This window comes from Capricornis sumatraensis, chromosome 13 (assembly GCF_032405125.1).
Source record: "Capricornis sumatraensis isolate serow.1 chromosome 13, serow.2, whole genome shotgun sequence".
Classification (NCBI taxonomy): Eukaryota; Metazoa; Chordata; class Mammalia; order Artiodactyla; family Bovidae; genus Capricornis; species Capricornis sumatraensis.
Genome location: NC_091081.1, coordinates 83308929 through 83327800, shown reverse-complemented (window position 1 = coordinate 83327800; position 18872 = coordinate 83308929). Strand labels below are relative to the sequence as shown.

At 54.2% G+C, this 18872-nt stretch overlaps 1 protein-coding gene across 1 annotated transcript in view; it reads right to left on the bottom strand.

Moving 5' to 3' along the window:
- Window positions 1-18872, bottom strand: part of IGF2R (insulin like growth factor 2 receptor) — a 102565-nt gene that overhangs the window by 42770 nt on the left and 40923 nt on the right. The window contains 12 exon segments of the mRNA XM_068984901.1: window positions 623-802; window positions 2314-2482; window positions 2903-3018; window positions 3660-3837; window positions 4294-4441; window positions 5221-5358; window positions 6421-6564; window positions 8133-8273; window positions 10744-10908; window positions 16924-17027; window positions 17888-18056; window positions 18214-18376. Of these exon segments, the coding sequence (XP_068841002.1) occupies window positions 623-802; window positions 2314-2482; window positions 2903-3018; window positions 3660-3837; window positions 4294-4441; window positions 5221-5358; window positions 6421-6564; window positions 8133-8273; window positions 10744-10908; window positions 16924-17027; window positions 17888-18056; window positions 18214-18376 (1815 nt within the window).

The following is an 18872-nucleotide window of genomic DNA, read 5'->3' as shown; positions in this document are numbered from 1 at the left end:
CACAACACTGTGAATCGGCTAAACCACAATACAAAATAAAAGGTTAAAAAAAAAAGAAAAGTGCAGACTGTATATAATGACCCCGAAGCATTTTCATGTCGCATTTTCTCTTCTGCTCGGGCTAAGGAGCTCGGGCCTTCCTGCAATCTCCGTCACCTCCTCCATTTCCCAGCCTGGAGATCTCATTCCTGCTTTCCCAACAGACCGCTTGTTATTATTCCCTCGGTGTCCACCCACGGGGCCCGGCTTCCATCTCCTCATCTGTGAGCCGTGGTGTTTGGACCAAGCCATCTCTAAGACCTCATCTGCTATGAGGTGTGACCCTCATATCACAGAACTCTGGGACCCTCCAGAACTCACAGAAACTCACATGCAGGATGGCATCTGTGTGGCTCAGAGAGAACGCTCACGCCTACGGGAACACCTTGCGGTACGGGTCCCAAGCCAGCACGTACGGCCTGGGCGTAAACTGGAGGAGGGCAGGCGCAGAAGCACCACTGCTGTAGCCCTGGCCTCCCCGGGTCTGCGGCACACACAGAAGCAGAACCAAGCAGGACCCGCGTCCCGTGCAGATAGAGGAGCCCGACCAAGCGAGGTCGCGGCGCTGCCCCGCCCCCCTCACCAGGCTGCCAATGGAGCAGACGAGGTGGATCCTGGTGGTGTAGGTGGTGCGCCTCTGGTCGCTGGTGGTGCAGGCAGAGCCGTTGACGTACTCCAGGAGCAGGCTGCCGCTGTCCTCCACCACGGGGCCCGTCTTCGCCACCCCCAGGTTGCTGATGGAGACGGTCTCAGAGAACGAGCCCTGTGAACACACGTGGCTATTAGCTTTCCCTCTGGAGGGAGACCAACTGCGTTCTTCGTTACTGACACGGTGGGTGTTTCGTTGTGCACGGCAGGTGTGTCCTACAGACTTGCCACAGATGCTGGATTAGCAAATGCGAACCACCACTCCTCCGTAGAGGGGAAACTCAGTCCGCCCTCGAAACCCACAGGTTCTGCATCTGCAAATTCAACCGACTTCAGATGGAAAACACTCAGGGGAAAGAAATTCCAGAAAGCTCCAAAAAGCAAAGCTTACATTAGCCACCCGCATCTACTAACACAGCGCTGCCACTGAGTCATCTGTAGAGGAGCCGCGGGGCGGATGTGCACCAGGGCGTGTGCAAGCCCTGCGACACTGCTCGCCACGGACTTGCACGCCCTCGGGCTCTGGGCACCAAGCCAGGAGCCTAGAACCGACCCGCTCCCCGCACACCGAGGGAGGGGGCACGTTGATCTCTGCGGACATTTATCTCCCATAGACTGCGATCCTGAAGCCTCAAAACCCTGGTAGATCCTTTTCATTTCACAAAAGTGAAAACGAGGTTCGGATGTGTTAAGCGAGCCATCCAAGGCCAGTCCTCTCCCGGGCATTCGAGGAAGGACCCAGCCTGGTCCACGTGTGGCCAGGAGCCAGGAGCGTCTGGCACCGCACTGCCCACCCCCTCTCGCCTCCGGTGTTTGGACGTCTGGGTAGCAGAACCGGGACAAAACTGCAGAGCCACGCCAGGCCTCTCTGCACATGTCCACGACAGACCGTGAGAGCGCCCGGGCACTGATCTGGGGTCACAAATGAACGGTAGCAAGCAGACAGCTTGCAAATACAGAATCCATGAATAAGGAGAGCAGACTGTCCTTGGAAGCCATTGCTCCAACACAGAGCACACCAACACACCACCACGCTCCACTCAACCAGCAGGGGGCGCTCACTAGCTTTCCCAAAAACACCTCTGAGCTGCTGTGTAACGGACCTCAGGAAAAGTACATCCTCGACGTGCTATTTTTAAAGAAGCACACAGACGTCTTTATTTTAAGACGCGCTGTGTACAACAAGGCACCCAGGGGAGCGTTACCGAGGTTCTGGCAGTGACTGCATTCCATCGAATGACAGAGTGCAGCCTGCACCCAGGCAAGAAGGGCTGGCGCTTGGATCTGCCAAGCAGGCGTCCCCTCTAATCAGTCCAGAAGCAAGAGCTTTTGGAAGCTTAAACTCTCCATGACAGACGTCTGCTGTTCAGAGTCACTTCCTCTGCCGAGAACCGTGAGCAGAGGCGGTTCCCCACACCCAGGGGTTTTTGTTTTTTTCATTTTAAATCTGAGCAACGACTTAAGTGTGATCGCATCTCTGGGGGGGGGTGGGGCAGGTGAATTCACAGCAAGACCCTGCTCTCTGTCTCAAGGGGCTTCTCGGCGCAAGCCGGACCCACTCAGACCACCCCCTCCACCCTCCAGAGCGAAGCCCAGGGCTCGGGGGGGAGGGCAGGGCCGCCTCACCTGCTCGCCCTGGTACTTCATCTGACAGGCGGACGCATAGCGGTCACAGCCTGGCACCGGGCTCAGAGGGCGACACACGTTGATGTAGTACTTCCGCCACGTGTTGCGTGCCCCGCCGTGGTCCAGCGAGTACCAGTTTCCCCCGGGACCGCCCTCGGATTTCGCTAGCCTGAAAGGTCAAGGGGGAAACGCATGCTTTTTCCAGCCGACAGCTTTCGGCCCGGTAATTCATTTCTAAATCCTAACGACTTAGGTGTGCTGCCTATCAAACCCACAGAGGCCGGCCCACCACGCCTCCTCTCCAGCCTCAGGGGACACAGCCCTCTCCGCACCCCTGGGACCGCCCCCACTCCTCTGCACCGACAGGCATCGCTCTGAAGAATGCAGCTGAAGACAGAGGTGTATGCTGGGCAAACACTGGCTGATCCTGTGAAGGCTCCCAGGTCATTAGAATTCATGCAGCTTGGGGCTCCCCACCCTTGTCCTGCACGCTCTCTCACCAGCTCAGGGACATGCCCACCGGCCCGGCCTAAGCAACCTCGGCCCTAACTGGACAGGGCCAGGCTGAGGGCAGGCGGGCCCACCTCACCTGGAGAGGTCGTACTGGTCCAGTGTGACGGGGTCGGTCACGACGCACTCCAGCGGCTCCTCCGGGCAGGCGTAACTGGTGTACCACCGGAAGTTGTATGTAGAGTTATCTTCCTCCTAATCTCAGGACGCACACAGGAGGGACGGCAGAGAAGGGGACTCGTTACACAAAGCCAGCATTTCGAAAAAGGGGGGACACTTGTTCCTCAGTAAGAATCGGAGGCAAGTTCATCTCCTTTGTCCATCCCCTCTCGTTCTATTAAAAGGAACATAGCCCATCAATGAGTTAAGATGGAACTCTAGCTTCTGTTAGTGGGAATAAGGCAGGGCTGCTGCTTTTGTGCGGTTGGTACCCGGAACCAGCAGTGTCGAGGACTGTGACTGAGGGTGGTACGGCCCACTGTTGGTCAGAAAATACACACTGCCCATGTCCCCTGGCAAATCTAAAAGGATTAATTAAAATCAAAGGAGCTGAGGATGTGCCCAGGAAACCAGACTGATAACGGCTCTGCTTCTAAATAAAGGGCCCATGACAGGCTCCTGGATAAGGCCCGGGAAGCCAGACAGCATGAGAGCTTCTCCCTGGGGACCATTCCAGCTCACGTGTCAGCTCCATCAGAACCTCCTTCACTCCAGAAGAATCACGAGCCCCGCCTCCACCCGCTTTCTTCTCTGCCCCCGCCTTTACGAGACTGACAACCTCTCCCTCCTTCGCCCCCGTCAGCGCGCAGACGCACACGAGCACCCGTGGCTCCCACCTGATATTCAGGGAAACCCACTCCGGCGTCTCGGTCACAGAGAAAGGTGATGAGCGTGGCTCTCGGCGTGCGCTTCTCGTTATTGTAGGGTGTGCCGTCCCTGTAGGTCAGCTGGATCATCCCGTCGTAGTACGAAAGCTTAGCGTTGCTGCGTCCCAAGTTCCAAGACTTCCTATCACTACAACAAGCCAAGCGTTTCTCAGAAAAGATAGTGGGGCCAGCGCTGGGCGACACTGGGAGCGTGGGGGTTGCCAGGACCTGGGCAGGAGGATCTCTGCACAGCGGGCGAGGGAAGGCAACCCCACCCCGACGCCAGACCTGTCAGTGCTGCTTCAAGGCCCAGCTCCCTTCATCTGAGCTAACGCTGCATGGAACTTGGAGAAGTGTGGGCATAGATCCCCCCAGGTGGCCAAGAAGTGCTAACTGCACAGAAGCAAGGGTCCCCCCACCCCACGCACCCACTTCCTGTCCTGCCCCTCCTCTGGAAACTAAACGCCCTTAGTCCAGGCCCTCCTGGGGTTTAAAGGATCGTCGGGGAAGGACGTCAGCAAGGGGCAGAGCTGTCCTGGAGGACGACATCCGCGCGCACGCAGGACACCCGAGGGCGCCCCCGGATCGCAGAGCGGCCACTTGCCTTCTGGACACCTGACAGGCCCCCGAGTCCGGCGGGCAGGCACCCACAGACAGCGGGCCACACACGTTGATGTGGAACTCGTACTTGTCCGTCTCGACCCTGTAGGAGTCCTTCTTCTTTGTGAGAGGCGTCAAGTCAAAAGAAAACCCTAAGGAAGAGACGAAAGCACCCCAGGCGGGTCAGACCGTGGGGTGCAGGAGAGGCTGGGCCGGCCCGACGGCATGGAGACGTCACGACCGCCCCCCGGGGACGGGCCTCCTCCACCGCCTCACTCACCCCTTCCTGCCGTGTTCACCCAACGCCTGAGTCAGAGCCCACAATTCCTGGCTGAATGAACCACCGGTGTGTCAGAAACGGGACCACAACCACAATACAATGACCTTGAAAAGGCTATGGTGGGTTTCACGGCCAGAAAGGCACTCGGGATGTCTTTCCAGACACGATTTATTTCCCGTGTTCCTTGGGCTAATGATTAGCAAACCCACTGCAACTATAACTATCAGAGAGGTTTTTTCATTATCTCAAGTAAGCCTCAAACACCAGATTTTCAGAGTTCTGGTCAAACAGGATTACTATAAATTCTGAAGCAGGTTATCAACTCTGAAACACTCAGAGAGAAAATGTTAGGAAACAAACAGGCTTTCTCTGGTGACTCAGTGGTTAAGGATCTGCCTGCTAATGCAGGAGGCACGGGCTCGATCCCTGATCTGGGAAGATCCCACGTGCTGCGTAACAGCTAAGCCCGTGCTCCACAACCACTGAGGCCCACACTTCACAAGAGAAGCCATTGCCATGAGTAGCCCCCCGGTCCCTGAAACCAGAGCAAAGCCTAAGGGGCAATGAAGATCCAGCGCAGCCAAAAAACAAACAGAAGCCAGCTGAAGTGGCTGCAGGAGAGGCTGCCCCACAGGGCGCTCGGACACGCACCTGCCTGGGAGTCAAAGACCGTGCAGTTGTCCCCCTCGGTCCTGGAGAGCACACAGGCCGCGGCCGTGCGCCACGCAAACTCGTAGAAGCAGCCGTCAGCCCTGGAGGTTGTCAGCACCGGGGCACTTTCTAAGTCACCTGTTGATGGGCATACCCAGACTGGTCATTGATCCGGTCTCGAGAAGCTTCCATGGTTCTCAAACCAGCTCTATAAATACTGATCTGAGGTCGCTAGAGTGGCCACACCGACAGGGTCAGGACAAGGGTGGGGGTGAACGAGTGTTTAACGGGGACACAGCTTCAGTTGGGAGGACGAGAAAGTTTTGCAGATGGACAGTGGTGTACACGTACTTAACGTACAATGTGAACATAAGGTGCCTAACGCCACTGAACTGCGGTTAAAGGGGCGAATTTCAGATTATGTGTATTTTACAAATCCTTTACAATGGTCAACTTTATGTTATGTATATTTTACAATCTTAAAAGAAAAAAAAAAATACTGTCCCGGTCCTTGAACTTATCTCACAGCCGGGAATTTATCCAAAGGAAATCTTCCAACAGGAGGCAGCGGGGACATGTCACAGCACAATTAATGCTGGAAACGTTATAAATCCAACAATAGAGAAAAATGAGTAAAAATAGTAAAACCAAGCCAGCAGCAACAAGGAAGTCCCGACAGATGATAAATAACGACCGTGGGACACGGAAGAGCATTCACAGAATGCCACGTTTTGAGAAACATAAAAAATGTGCAGATATATATATATAGATCCTGACCCCTGGAAAACAATGCGGACCTATAAATAAAGGCAGATTAAGAGGAGTGTTTATTGTGTGCCCGCTAAGGTCATGGATGACGTTTTGAGCCGTTCGTGATGGTCCCCCTCTGGAGGAAGTCAGGGGGCCCCACGATCGGCCGGCACCAGGCCTAAGGAAGTGGAAGCCGTGCCGAGAGCATAACTCATCTGGAAAATTGCAACATGACCCCCTTGGACACCATATGGTTTCTCCATCTCTGGGCCGGTTTGGGGCGGGGGCGACAGAATCCAGCGGGGCCACCGCGACGCTTCTGGACCTCAGCGCTCTACCTCGTCGTCCCAGTGGTGGCCGGGGAGGAACACGGGAAACAGAGACTGCGCGGGTGCCCCTGGCAGGAGCCCGGGAGACCCCACGTTTTCTGTTTGTGCTTCTCATTTGTACCTGGTTTGCACATGAGCGTTATATTTGTCATTATCTTCTGGCCACCACTGCACTCATCACCATCTGAGTAAGAGAGCTGAATATTTCCTTTCTCTCTGGTGGGAGACGAAATAAATCTGCCCAGATTTTTACTTCCGTTCTTATCTAGAAAAGAGAAAGCAAAGGGGGAACAAAACAGAAGACAGGATCAAAAGGGGTTAACAACACAGATGCAGGGGTACCGAGAGGGAGCTGAGGCCCACAGGTGTGTGCTGGCCCTTTTCCCGGCCCGCCAAGCCTGCGCGGGACGGTCAGTGGGTCTCCAGACGCGAGTGACACGTCTGACCGAGCAGGGGCGGCCTCGCTGAGGACCCCACGGGCACCTCCAGGCTGAGGAGGAGGAAAGTGTGAGAGTGACTCACAGCATCTTTCAAGGGCAGGGGAGGCAGACAGAGGCAGAAGTGCCTGTCACGAGATCTCGGAAAACAAGAACGCTCCCCCATTTAGGGGGGCCTCAGCTGCCCTGAGGCACAAGGTCATTTGAAACCGAGGGGGAAGCATTTGTCCCGTGACCAAAGTAGAAACTAAATCTGTTCAGGGGGCCAAGCAGGTGACCACTCAATTCTTGGTTCAGTGACTTTTACGATAAAGCAATGAAACTCTGTCTCAAGTCCTTCTTAAATAAAGGCAGGGACACGCCTGCTTAAAAAGACACACCACTAATTCTGAAGCCTGGGGTCATTCCTAAAATCCAACCTGGATTTTAAATTTAAATTCACAATCCCTTATAACTCTGCCCACTGCTCTGTGGTGACCTAAATGGGAAGTAAATCCAAAAAAAGAGAGGATGCATGTATACATACAGCTGATTCCCTTTGCTGTTCAGCACAAACTAACCCAACACTGTAAAGCAACTGCGTGTTAGTCGCTCAGTCGTGTCTGCCTCTCTGTGACCCCATGGACTGTAGCCCACCAGGCTCCTCTGTCCACGGGATTCTCCAGGCCAGAATACTGGAGCGGGTAGCCTTTCCCTTCTGCAGGGGATCTTCCCGACCCAGGGATTGAACCCAAGTCTCCTGCATTGCAGGCAGATTCTTTACCACCTAAGCTACGAAGGAACAAAAAGCATCTGCACTCCAATAAAAATTAATTAAAAAGTAAACAATTCACAATCGCTTATCTAATGCCTGCAAAACAGATTCCAATTATTCTGCCTGTCGCTTTCCAGGTGACTCTTAAGTAACATGTTTAAACACTTAACATTCAATTGAGAAGTTGCGGCCAACACAGTTAAAAGCCAAAGGAACTCAAAGGGTCCGTCCACTTCTCTCATACAAGATTCTGAGAGTCCCCTTCCCCGGAAGCCATAATTCTTGAACAATTCCAGGCAGTACGGTCGTTAACAAATCAAAATCAGTTTTTTTTATACAAGCACTGGCAGTTCTCTTCCTCGGGTTACAAGGTGAAAAGATAACCAAGGATTTTCCCACGTTTCTTTCTGTCTCTAGGGAGCCCACATTAGAAGACTTCCGCCTTCTTCAAGAAGCCCGAGTGCCCCAGTTCCCTACATCTGAGTCATTAAACTCTCCTTTCCCTCCCATCCTTTATGTGCTGAACCCAGAGAGAGGAGGCTGTGACGAGCCACAGGAAGCTCATCTTCATTCCCTCCAGCCTGGATGCAGCCCAGCTCTGCCTGCACGCACAGGCACGGCTCACCACAGGGCCCCACTCACCCACGGCACACACGGCCGCGTCTTCGGGGCAGCCCCGTGCCTGGCCCGTCTGCAGGACCCTGTGGCAGATGTTGATGAAGAAGTGCTTCTTTTCCGCTTCCCTCTGACTGCCATCCACAGCTTCCCAATTTTGTTCCAGTTCTGTAACCGAGAGAAAAAAAAAAAAAAGCTTTTTCTAGCCCTAGGCAGTGATTGCTTTCCTGTGTGAGTCACACCACAGACGGTGATGAAGCGGAAGGTAAAGGCCCGTGGTCACTAAACAGGCTCTCACATCTCTGGACCTGGGCAGGCTGAAAGCACAGACACACAGGGGGAATCTTAGGCTTGTTTTGAACGTGACAGTAACAAACCAGCCCCAAAGAGCTCCTCAGAAGAGGGAGCTTACCGGGACGACCTGAGGATTAAACAGCAAAAGTTCTCCCATGCCTCAGAGTCTGAAATCAAAAACCTGAAAAGCAGAGCCAGGCGCCAGCGCTGGGACCTGGCAGGCGCAGGCCACGGGCGACGCATCTGCCTCCAGACCACAGATAAGGCAGACCCAGCCCGGAGGTTAGCACTACGGGCCCCCAGAAGATAAACGAGACATGGGTGGTCCCTGAACTCAAAACCGTTCACGACCCAGTCATGTTTGAACAGAAAACATCCACAGAGGTAGAAGCAACAGGGGCTGAGAGCAGAGAGCAAGTCAAAGGCAGACCGTCCCCAAACAGCCCCCGCAGACATCACTGAGGACCGGGAGGGAAGACGGACGTACACACGGAGGATGCTCCTGCACAGACTGGAGTCCGGGGTTTACAGCGAAAACCCCTCATCAGCGGGAGCACAACCCACTCACTACACAGGGCTGTCAGCAACCTGGAAGGACCACTTGCTAAACAAGGACAAACGGTTCTGAAAGCTGCAGTGGGAGGGCTGAGGGGCCTTCACGCAGAAGGACATCTAACTATCAGGGAAGGATTTTAGCTCTCACTTCACAGCATCTCAATTACCTGGGTGCAAACGCTACACAAAAACACCCTGCTCCCAAAGAACCACTTCAGTTCAGTCACTCAGTCGTGTCCAACTCTTTGCGACCCCATGGACTGCAGCACGCCAGGCCTCCCTGTCCATCACCAACTCCCAGAGCCTATTCAAACTCATGTCCATTGAGTCAGTGATTCCATCCAACCATCTCATCCTCTGTCGTCCCCTTCTCCTCCCGCCTTCTATCTTTCCCAGCATCAGGGTCTTTTCCAATGAGTCAGTTCTTTGCAGCAGGTGGCCAAAGGACTGGAGTTTCAGTTTCAATGTCAGTCCTTCCAAAGAATATTCAGGACTGATTATTCACGGAACCAGAGAGGGGGGCCAAAGTCAGCTGAGCTTGAACACATCTCTGCATCCTTCACAGACCTCAGGCTAGGCCTTGGACAGAGGGATGGTTACAAAAAAAAAAAAAAAAAGGAAAGTGAAGAGAGGGATTAGAAAGCAGCACTCAGTTTACAGCAAGGAAAAACTGGGGGAGGAGGAGGAGGGCAAGCTGCTTGAGTCAACACAGCTGGATGTGGCAGCAGAGGCCTCGCACCCCGGTCTGAGTAGAGCAGAGAGCCCTACCCACCCAGCAGACAGAAGGCCAACCTCTCCACCAGCCTACAGAAGGGAACCACAGCCCCAGGCCCGCGGCTCAGAGGTGCTGAACCACAAGAGCACAGGGATGGTAACTCCCGGGGCAATCCACTACCTGAGGGCATCTGCGATGGGGCTCATGTTCCCTGACTAGCACCCACAACAGAGGGATCCTCCTTCCAACGTAAAGCGGCCCTCAGCAGCGGGGGCTCAGAACACATGAGTCATCGTTCCCATAGCAGCTGGTGATTATGCAGCTTCAGGCCACCCTGCATGTCACGTGCTATCCCCTGTGACAGGGGCAACTCGTCGGTGCTGTGCCATGCTGAGCTGAGTCTCTCAGTCCTGTCTGACTCTTTGCCACCCCCATGGACTGCAGCCCGCCAGGCTCCTCTGTCCACGGGGATTCTCCAGGCAAGAACACTGGAATGCGTTGTCACGCCCTCCTCCAGGGGGACCTTCCCGACCCAGGGAACGAACCCACGTCTCTTAGGTCTCCTGCATGGGCAGGTGGATTCCTCACCACTAGCACCACCTGGGAAGCCACATGCTGGCTGTAGATATACAACACAACTCCATATATGTATACACTGTGAAATGAACACCTCAGTAGTGTAGATAAACATTCATCACAAGAAACTAGCAATTTCTGTATGTGTGGTGAGAATTTTTAAGATCTACCTTCTCAGCAACAAGAGTTAAAAAAAAAAAAAAAGTTTCTAATCACAAAATACAAGGCCTGGCACACAGAAGGCACTTGGTCGTTTTTTCACTAAACTATGATAAAAGGAGCCCAAGGCACTCCAACTGGGAACAATAACGCTGACCTCAAATTCAGATATCTCACCTCCTGAGTCAGTGTCACCTCTGATAATTCATGTTGCTCCGTGAGAAGGGAGGAAGGGCTGGGATACGATCAGTTGACAAAGAGAACAGTAACAGCATTTCCAACCACGCTGGAGGGGCAGGAGGCGAGAGGGAAGGTTCTTGTGCACCTCCGGCCGCCTACCTGAGTGCCGGGCCAGCGCCGATAGGTCGAAGCGCTGTTTCCCGTCGGAGACGCTGCACAGCAGGGCCTCCTTCTCGTGCACGCAGGCGTACTTCGTGTCCCACGTGAAGAAGTAGGTGCAGTCCACCTCCCCGGTGAACACAGGAGCCCCTCTGCCGTTGTTACCTGCATCAGGCCGAAAGGGAGACAGCGCCCACGATGTGAGAGACGCCAGGACCGCCCGATGGCACACAGGACGGACCCCCGGGGGCAGGCAAGCAGGCAAACAAGCTCAGGGCTCCAGCCCCAGAGATAAGAGGGAGCCCAGGCCAGAGTGTCTCAGGCAGAACCCCTGCGGTCAGCCTTGTGCCCCTTTCATCTCAGGAGGATGGCCTCAACAGGACTGCAGGGTGTTTTCAATGGGTGTGAGCCCCCGGGCAGTGCTAGGCAGCTCACGGCCTGCAGTCAGCTTCCCAGAGGCTCATAAACACCCTTTTAAGTCAGACCAGGGCGTCACTCCGGTTCCAGGACCATCACAGTCTTAACGATGTGCTTGTGAGCAGGACAAGTCCCCAGGGACTCGTCCCTGAAATGAGCAGAGAAGAGAGATAAGGTCTGATGAGGTCTGGGCCTCCCCTCACCCCCAGCTGAAGGGCACTCAGGTCTAGTAACCTCACTCCCAGAGGGGCCAGCATCCCAAATCCTGGGGACTCGGGTACGCGTGGGCCTCTAAAATTGTCCTCCAATCCATCAGCCCTCCCTGCAAGCCAGTTTCCCTGGTCCACGTAGCCTGGGATTCTGCAAACCCTGTTGACTTTTCCCCAACGAGAAATTCTATCCCCTTGCCTTTCCGAGCTAGTGCGCTGCTGGCACAACGGCCAGTTTTCCACCCTTGATGGTTTAATAATCCTCCTCTGGACCTCCTGCACGACTTGCCTTTCTTAAGGTTCAGTGCCCTGAAGAGAACAATGTTCTAACGAAAAGGGAGATAATATTTTGCACCAAGAGTGAACGCTGCTTCAATTGCAACTTCTATTAAATCTTTAATAATATAATCGTCGCAGCTGTAACACCAGCAACAGCGGCTAGTTGCACACGGAGCTCAAGCCAAGGTGGGCAGGGCTAAGCCCAGCGTTCTCTGCCGGGCTGGGTGGCAAACAACGTGGTCTGCGTTAAGGGCTCCGTATCCATCCAAGGATTTCATCCTTCACACCCTGTAGCACGAGGACAGTTTCAGCCCCGTTCTGGAGATTTAGGAGGGCTAAGTAGTTTGCCTATGGCTCCAGAGCTAGAAAGCCAGAAATCAAACCCAGACGGTCTGGCCCCAGAGCCAGACTCAGAGCCGCAAAGCAGCAGTACTTCCCTGCGCTACTACGGGGTTTTTTCTTTCTTCTGTTTTTCGAACTTTTTTTTTTTAAGTACCCTAAGCTGTTCTCCCTAAGAACCAGAGCTCCCAACCTCCTTACCAACAACACAGAGCCCACCCTCTCTAGCTGGGACAACGATGCCCCCCATGTGAAGCCCCCCAGTGAAGCTCCTCCAGCTTTTTTCAATGCTCCTGAGCCCCCAATCCACCCACAAGGTTTACACTGCTCCCCGCTGGATCAGTATTTCACGAATCAGAAAAGATTTGTGTTTCCTGAAAACCTGAGGCATTCAGAGTGTTTTTCTTTTACCAGATAACTTCACAGACGATTAAATACCAATAGTACTGTGAATGGTTCTAGGGTCATCCTCCCTTAGGAGCTAGGTTTGCATCTGAAACGCCCTAATGATCCACAGGGAGAGTCCATTTTAAGTAAAATTTAAATAACCACTGGCCGGCCTGCCCCTGACCTGCATTCTTATTTAACTCCTCGGAGAACTTTTAGAGAATAGAAAACTAAGACTCCTCACTACCAATCTACGTTTCTTTTGTTTGGTTGGTTTTAGGTTCAAACACATAAAACTAGGTTCATTCTTACAATTCTTATACAACTATTACAAACAAGTCGGATAATTTAACATATTAAAATAAATGACTCGTTCATTCAGACCATGTGGCTTTTTAAACACACAATGGCCTTGCCTCCAGCACCGCTATTTTCCTATGGGTTTCCACCCACCAGCGGGATCAGGGTGACTTTCTGTAATCTCTCCATCAGTGCTCGCCACGCAATTCCAAAAGCTTCCTGGGTATCCCACCTGCACAGGTTCATTCCCAGCACACCCTTTACGCGGCCTCAGGGTATGTGGCCTCCACGACCAGCGGGAGGCGAAGCGGACTCTTCCCTCCGTAGCCGGGGACCCGCCCCATTCCTCCTCTGCCCCGACAGAGACGGGGCTGCCCACTCGCCAGACCGGTTCAACCTTCCCTCAGGGCACACAGCTCAACCACATTTCCTGCCTCCCAGCCTTTGAAGTTGGGTCAGGTCTCTTAGTTCTGGCCCATTAAATTTAAAAAAAAAAAAAAAAACTGCAGTTCCCATCCTTTGTGGAATCTTGAGGCCACAACCACAGACAGCAGCAATACAAGGTAGAAAATGCACTGTCTCCAAGCAACCGCACAGAGCAGAGGCCCCTGAGACCTGCACGGAGACTAGAGAAACGACGTCTTCAATGTGATCACCTGCCCCTTGGATTTGTGGATGGTGTGTTACTAGCCCAGGCTAACGAAACTCCTCCCCGCAAAACAGTCTAATGTCCTAGTTTGACAGGATCACCAATAATAAGATCTATTACATCAAACGAGATGTTAAGTTATTGAAACAAATGGTAAAGAAAATACATCATGGATGGAAGGAAGAAACTTATGCACCTCTGTGTCTTGAAAAGCAGGAAACCCTAAACTCATGCTGCTGCTGCTGCTAAGTCGCCTCAGTCGTGTCCGACTCTGTGCGACCCCATAGACGGCAGCCCACCAGGCTCCCCCGTCCCTGGGATTCTCCAGGTAAGAACACTGGAGTGGGTTGCCATTTCCTTCTCCAATGCATGAAAGTGAAAAGTGAAAGTGAAGTCACTCAGTCATGTCCGACTCTTAGCGACCCCATGGACTACAGCCCACCAGGCTCCTCCGTCCATGGGATTTTCCAGACAAGAGTACTGGAGTGGGGTGCCATTGCCTTCTCCGCCCTCAACTCATAAGCCTAAATAATTCCTGGAAATCCAAGCTGAACTATAAACCACCCTTCACAAGATTCCGTGGCCAATTAACACCCATTCAAACATGCAAAAAATACATTATTACGTTTATCCAATAAACATGAGACTCCACTAAGGGCTTCTCTTCTCTAAGTTCTCTAAACTTAAACTCAAATAAAGCAACAGTGAAATAATTTTAGACTACACACAGTTTCATACATTGGAGAAGGAAATGGCAACCCAATCCAGTGCTCTTGCTTGGAGAATCCCAGGGACAGGGGAGCCTGGTGGGCTGCCGTCTATGGGGTTGCACAGAGTTGGACACGACTGAAGCGACTTAGCAGCAGCAGCAGCAGTACAGTACATATAGTTAGCTCCAAATTACAGAGTTGGAAGGAGCTTTAAATATTTCATAATCCAACTCCAGCCTGAAAGGGGCTCAAAGTCTCCCACAAAAACATCTAAAAGTCTCCAGGTTGGGTCTCTGTGTCACCAGTCGCAACAAAATGAACCTAGGAAGACAAGTGTCTTCAGGATTAGAGCATCACCGTTCACCTTGCCAGCTCTTTGGCACCAAGGTTACGTGAATGAATGTCCTCTCTCGGAGTCGGGGTGCAGCGTTATGATCCATCGCTGATGTGATGGAGCGTATAAACGTGGAGCAAATTTGGTAAAACATTAACGACTGTTTAGCCTGAGGAGTAGGCATGTAAGTTTTCATCATAATGTTCCTTCTACTTATAGATTCGAAAACTTTCCTAACAAAAAGGGAAAAAAAAAAAGAATGACCTCTAATCGTTTTTCCAGTCTCCAGCCCACTTGGGCTCTCAAGCTTCCTGGCACGACTCCCGGGTCTTTCCTGGGAGTCCCTGACCAGGGGCCCTCCTCAACATCCTCCTGCGGTCTTCGGGGGTGATCATTCGATCCTCCCAACGTGCCCAGATGAGATCAGCGCATTCCCGACCACCTCAGCCAAGTCATTAATAAAAAGCGCAGACGCACGGCCGGAGGCGGCAGCGACCGGGCGGGGGGGGGGGGGGGGCCCTGGCCCACACAGGGCGCCCGCAGCAGAGCCGCCCACCCGGCCAGGGTGGGGGCAGGCCACCCGAGGGTCTGGGTGGGGGGCTTGGGGGCAGGGAGGAGGCTGCCTTTCCCGGGGGGCCCAGGAGAAGAGGAAGGGGTGGACTTCGAAGAGGGCCTCCTGAGGGCCCAGAGGAGCTGGGGATGACGGCAGAGGGATGGAGAATCTGGGGAGGGCCTCGGGGCCTTCCAGCAGGAGGGAGACAGATCCAGAGGCCGCACCCAAGCCAGATGTGTGTCCCACTTCCCCCCCCCCACCATCAACCAGCCCCTGTACACTGGTTTCTAGACAGAGTCCAAACCCTCCGCAGGACATGAGATCCCCACAGTGCCCCCCACACTCTCTTTAGCCAGGGTTGGGGCCTTCGGCTCTGACCTGCTCACGGCCACCCCGATGCCCACCTCTGCACGAGCTGCTCCTCCTGCTACGAGCGTCAGCCCCTTGGCCCCCATCTTTGGCGCCTGGCTCAGCCCCGCACTGTCCCATACGCCTCATCCACACAGCACCTCCTAGTCCTCAGGGAAGACCCAGACACCAGCCCACTGACCTGGGCACCTTCCTCCTGACACAGGCCCCCAGCGACAGACCTTGCCAGGCGCCCTGACCCTGCCCGCACCACCCTGCACTGCGGTCCCCGGCACCATTCTCGCCCTGCCTCTGCTCTGCACACACCCATAGAGCTCTCAGCCATCAAGGCGTCCCCAGGCCTCGCAGACAGGAATCAGTAAGACGTGTTCAAAGAATCAACTGAGAACACGACTCCAACGTGAAGACCAGGACGTGCGTGGGGGGTAAGGGGGGCTGACAGACCACAAGCAGGGCCGTGAACCATGGGGACGGCGGCGGGGGCCAATGGGAACTGAGGAGCGCCCTGACGCCCTCCCACCTGCTTCATGCCAGGTGAGTCTCTGCTTGGGCCCCGGGGGCGAGTCACCCCCTCTCCTGCCCGCGTTCACCTTCAGACATCTGCCTCTAAAGCTCGGCTCCCGCCACGCACGGCTGCCTCTCCCAGACCCCCAGTAAATCACGTAAGAACCTGCCCCAGGACCAGAAGGTTAAAGCTCTTCCATGGGAACGCACAAAACAAACAGAGGGAGGAGCCAGGGGCCCCTCGGGGTGGAGGGATGGGGCGAGCTGGCCGGCTATGCGGATAGGGCCGGACTCGGGTGGTTCCCAGGCTGCAGCTCTGGGCTGAGGCCCGGCCAGCACGCAGAGAAGCAGGGGAGGTCGCCGTTTGGGGGGCCTGGGAAAGGATGGTGCTCTGATGAGGGTGAGACCCCCATCACCTCTCAACAGACCCCAACCGCGTGGAGGAAACGGCAGCGCCATGGTGGCCTCGAGGAAGCTTCTCAGTCGCTTAGAAAGACTCAGGGTGTTAGCCGCTCAGTCGTGGACCCCATGGACTGTAGCCCAGCAGGCTCCTCTGTCCACGGGATTCTCCAGGCAAGAATACCAGAGTGGGCTGCCATTCCCTCCTCCAGGGGATCTTCCCAACCCAGGGATCAAACCCAAGTCTCCTGTATCACAGGCTGATTCTTTACCATCTGAGCCCCCAGGGAAGCCCTCCACTCCACTTAAAGCTGCCCTGTGGCCTCTTACAATCCCCGGAATCCAACCTCTATAGCAGGGCAACCAACTGCAGAAAGGGTCACCTAGAAACTTGTTTCCTGGAAGCAGAGTTATTGGGTGACAACCCACCAGAAGGTGGTGAGCAGCCCAGCCCACAAGCTCCGTCCACACTCCAGCGAGAGCTGAATGCGGGACAGAAAGGCTTTCCCGGTGAGCCCAATGCCGGGCCCACTCCCAGAACAAACAGAACATGGAAACAGGACGTGTGTGTCCACCGCTGGCAGGGGGGGGTGGGGGTCCTCCTGCCCGCTACCACAGAGGGGGCCTTATGGGGCCCCATCTGCAGGAGAAGGTCTGACCACCCCCCACCCCTCTGCCTCCACGCACCCGGCCCACTGACGCACGGCTGCCACTGTCTCAAGCGCACTCACCTGCTGTCTGATTGCACTCGAAGTTGATGACACTCATCCGCTGGAAGCCGGAGCTGCACTCCTCACCCCCGAAATAGATCAAGGTGAGGTCTCCGTCTGAGTACCTAGGTTTTTGTAACATACGCACACACACGTTTGGTAGAAACAAGAAAGAAACTTGAACGTCTAAGCATTTCTACATTAAGACTTTTGCACACCATCCACAGACCAGCACAGACGCAAACAGCAGGGGACACACTCCCGCCGTCTGGGGCAGGATCGTCCAGAGAAAAAGAGTTCCAAATGGATGCGCTTGTCATCCTCTCACTTCAAAGTGATAACTGGCTGGATGAAAGCGAGAAAGGTTCTACTGGGAACATGGGGATTCTTCTGCTCTCATTTTGGGGTTCCGTACAAAATAATTTATGCCCAAGAAGACACAGCTCTACCAGCAACTGCCACAGAAAGTATGACAGAGGGACCCCGGATGATAATTTCAGAGAACTAACGCTTTGATAAAAGCTTTTGTGAAGGTAACTCCTGACTTCAGGGGTCAGGAGAATTGTCCTGAATGCATTCGCCTGGTTGTTCAACTCTTGGGTGTGATGCCAGTGGTGTTTCAGATTTCTCAAACCGCCAGAGAAAACTCAAAACTTCTAAGAAACATAAGCTGTAAAACGCAAAAGCCATATCAACTAATCAAGTAACTTTGCTACAGTACAGTTCCCTACAGACAACAGATTATAAAACAAACCGTACTAACAGAAGCACTTGTACTGTAAAGCTAGGAAAAACATCCACCTGGGTCAGCAACGAACGGCACTTGCCTGACTCAAGCAAGAAAAAAAATGCCAGCTTAGCTGACTTTCCTGCGCTTAGCTGACTTCCCTGTGGAAAACGGAAGCAGGCGGCTGGCAAGGGAGCATGTTAGGCTTCACAGGGACATGCAGGATGCCCTTGAGAGTCACACGGGGGCTGTACGCACCGGAGGGTCAGGTTCTGGGGTCTCCCGGCCACTTTGACTTGAGTGGAATCTGCCTTTTTCACTTGGCACACCGCAGCATCTTTCTTATTACAGATGGGCACTTGGCTTCCTCCGCAGATGCTCAAATAATATGTATACTCGTCCGCCTCCGAAGTGTAGAACAAGGAGTCTGAGGTTGAGGAAAGGGGGACACACGAGAAGGGGCTTCACGACGCGCACAAGCCTGGGAGAGCACAGCCTCCTCCCGTCTGACCTGCAGCGCCCACCCCGGGGCAGGGAGTGCTCAGCCCAGGGCCCCTCCCGGCCCTCAGGGCCCCCCCACTCACCTCCCACCCGACTCAGCGGCTGGAGGTCGACAGCCACATCATGCTGCGCGCTGCTCAGGGAGCAGCTCTGGCTTTCCAGGTAATCCCTGTGGCAGGCGTACTCGGTGACCCACTCGATCTCAAAGCGGCAGTTGGATTTCGCCGTAAGCTTGGGAATGGTGCCCTGCCACAAACCCGGAGAAAAAGGGAGAAAGATTCATTTTATTCACACGGCTCAAATGCAGACAGAGTTTCTCTGCTTGCGGAAAAGCTCAAGGGTGTGCTACTGGGGTTTTAACGTTGTTCTCATTCTAGTACCGCCACAGCCCCTAACGGATTGTGACGATTTGACTGGTGACAACTCCGCTTCTCTGCGGCTCTTCCGGTCCCTTTCAGAGTCACATGCAAACTTCAGCCTGGGAACCCGCCCTGAACGCAGTCTCCCCTGCCTCACCACGCCCCTGGCTAGCAGTCACCATGTGTGAAGGGCCTGTGGTCTGTCCACTCCTTTCTGTCACAGGCGCCAGATGGACGGCCCCTCCAGGGGGGTGGAAATCACTGCATCTGCGCGCACCTGGGGAGACAGGCCCTAGCCCCTCCTAGGCATGTCCACAGGGGAGATGGTCCCTAGACCCCTCTTATGAACGTCCATGGGGTAGACGGTCCCTAGACCCTCCAAG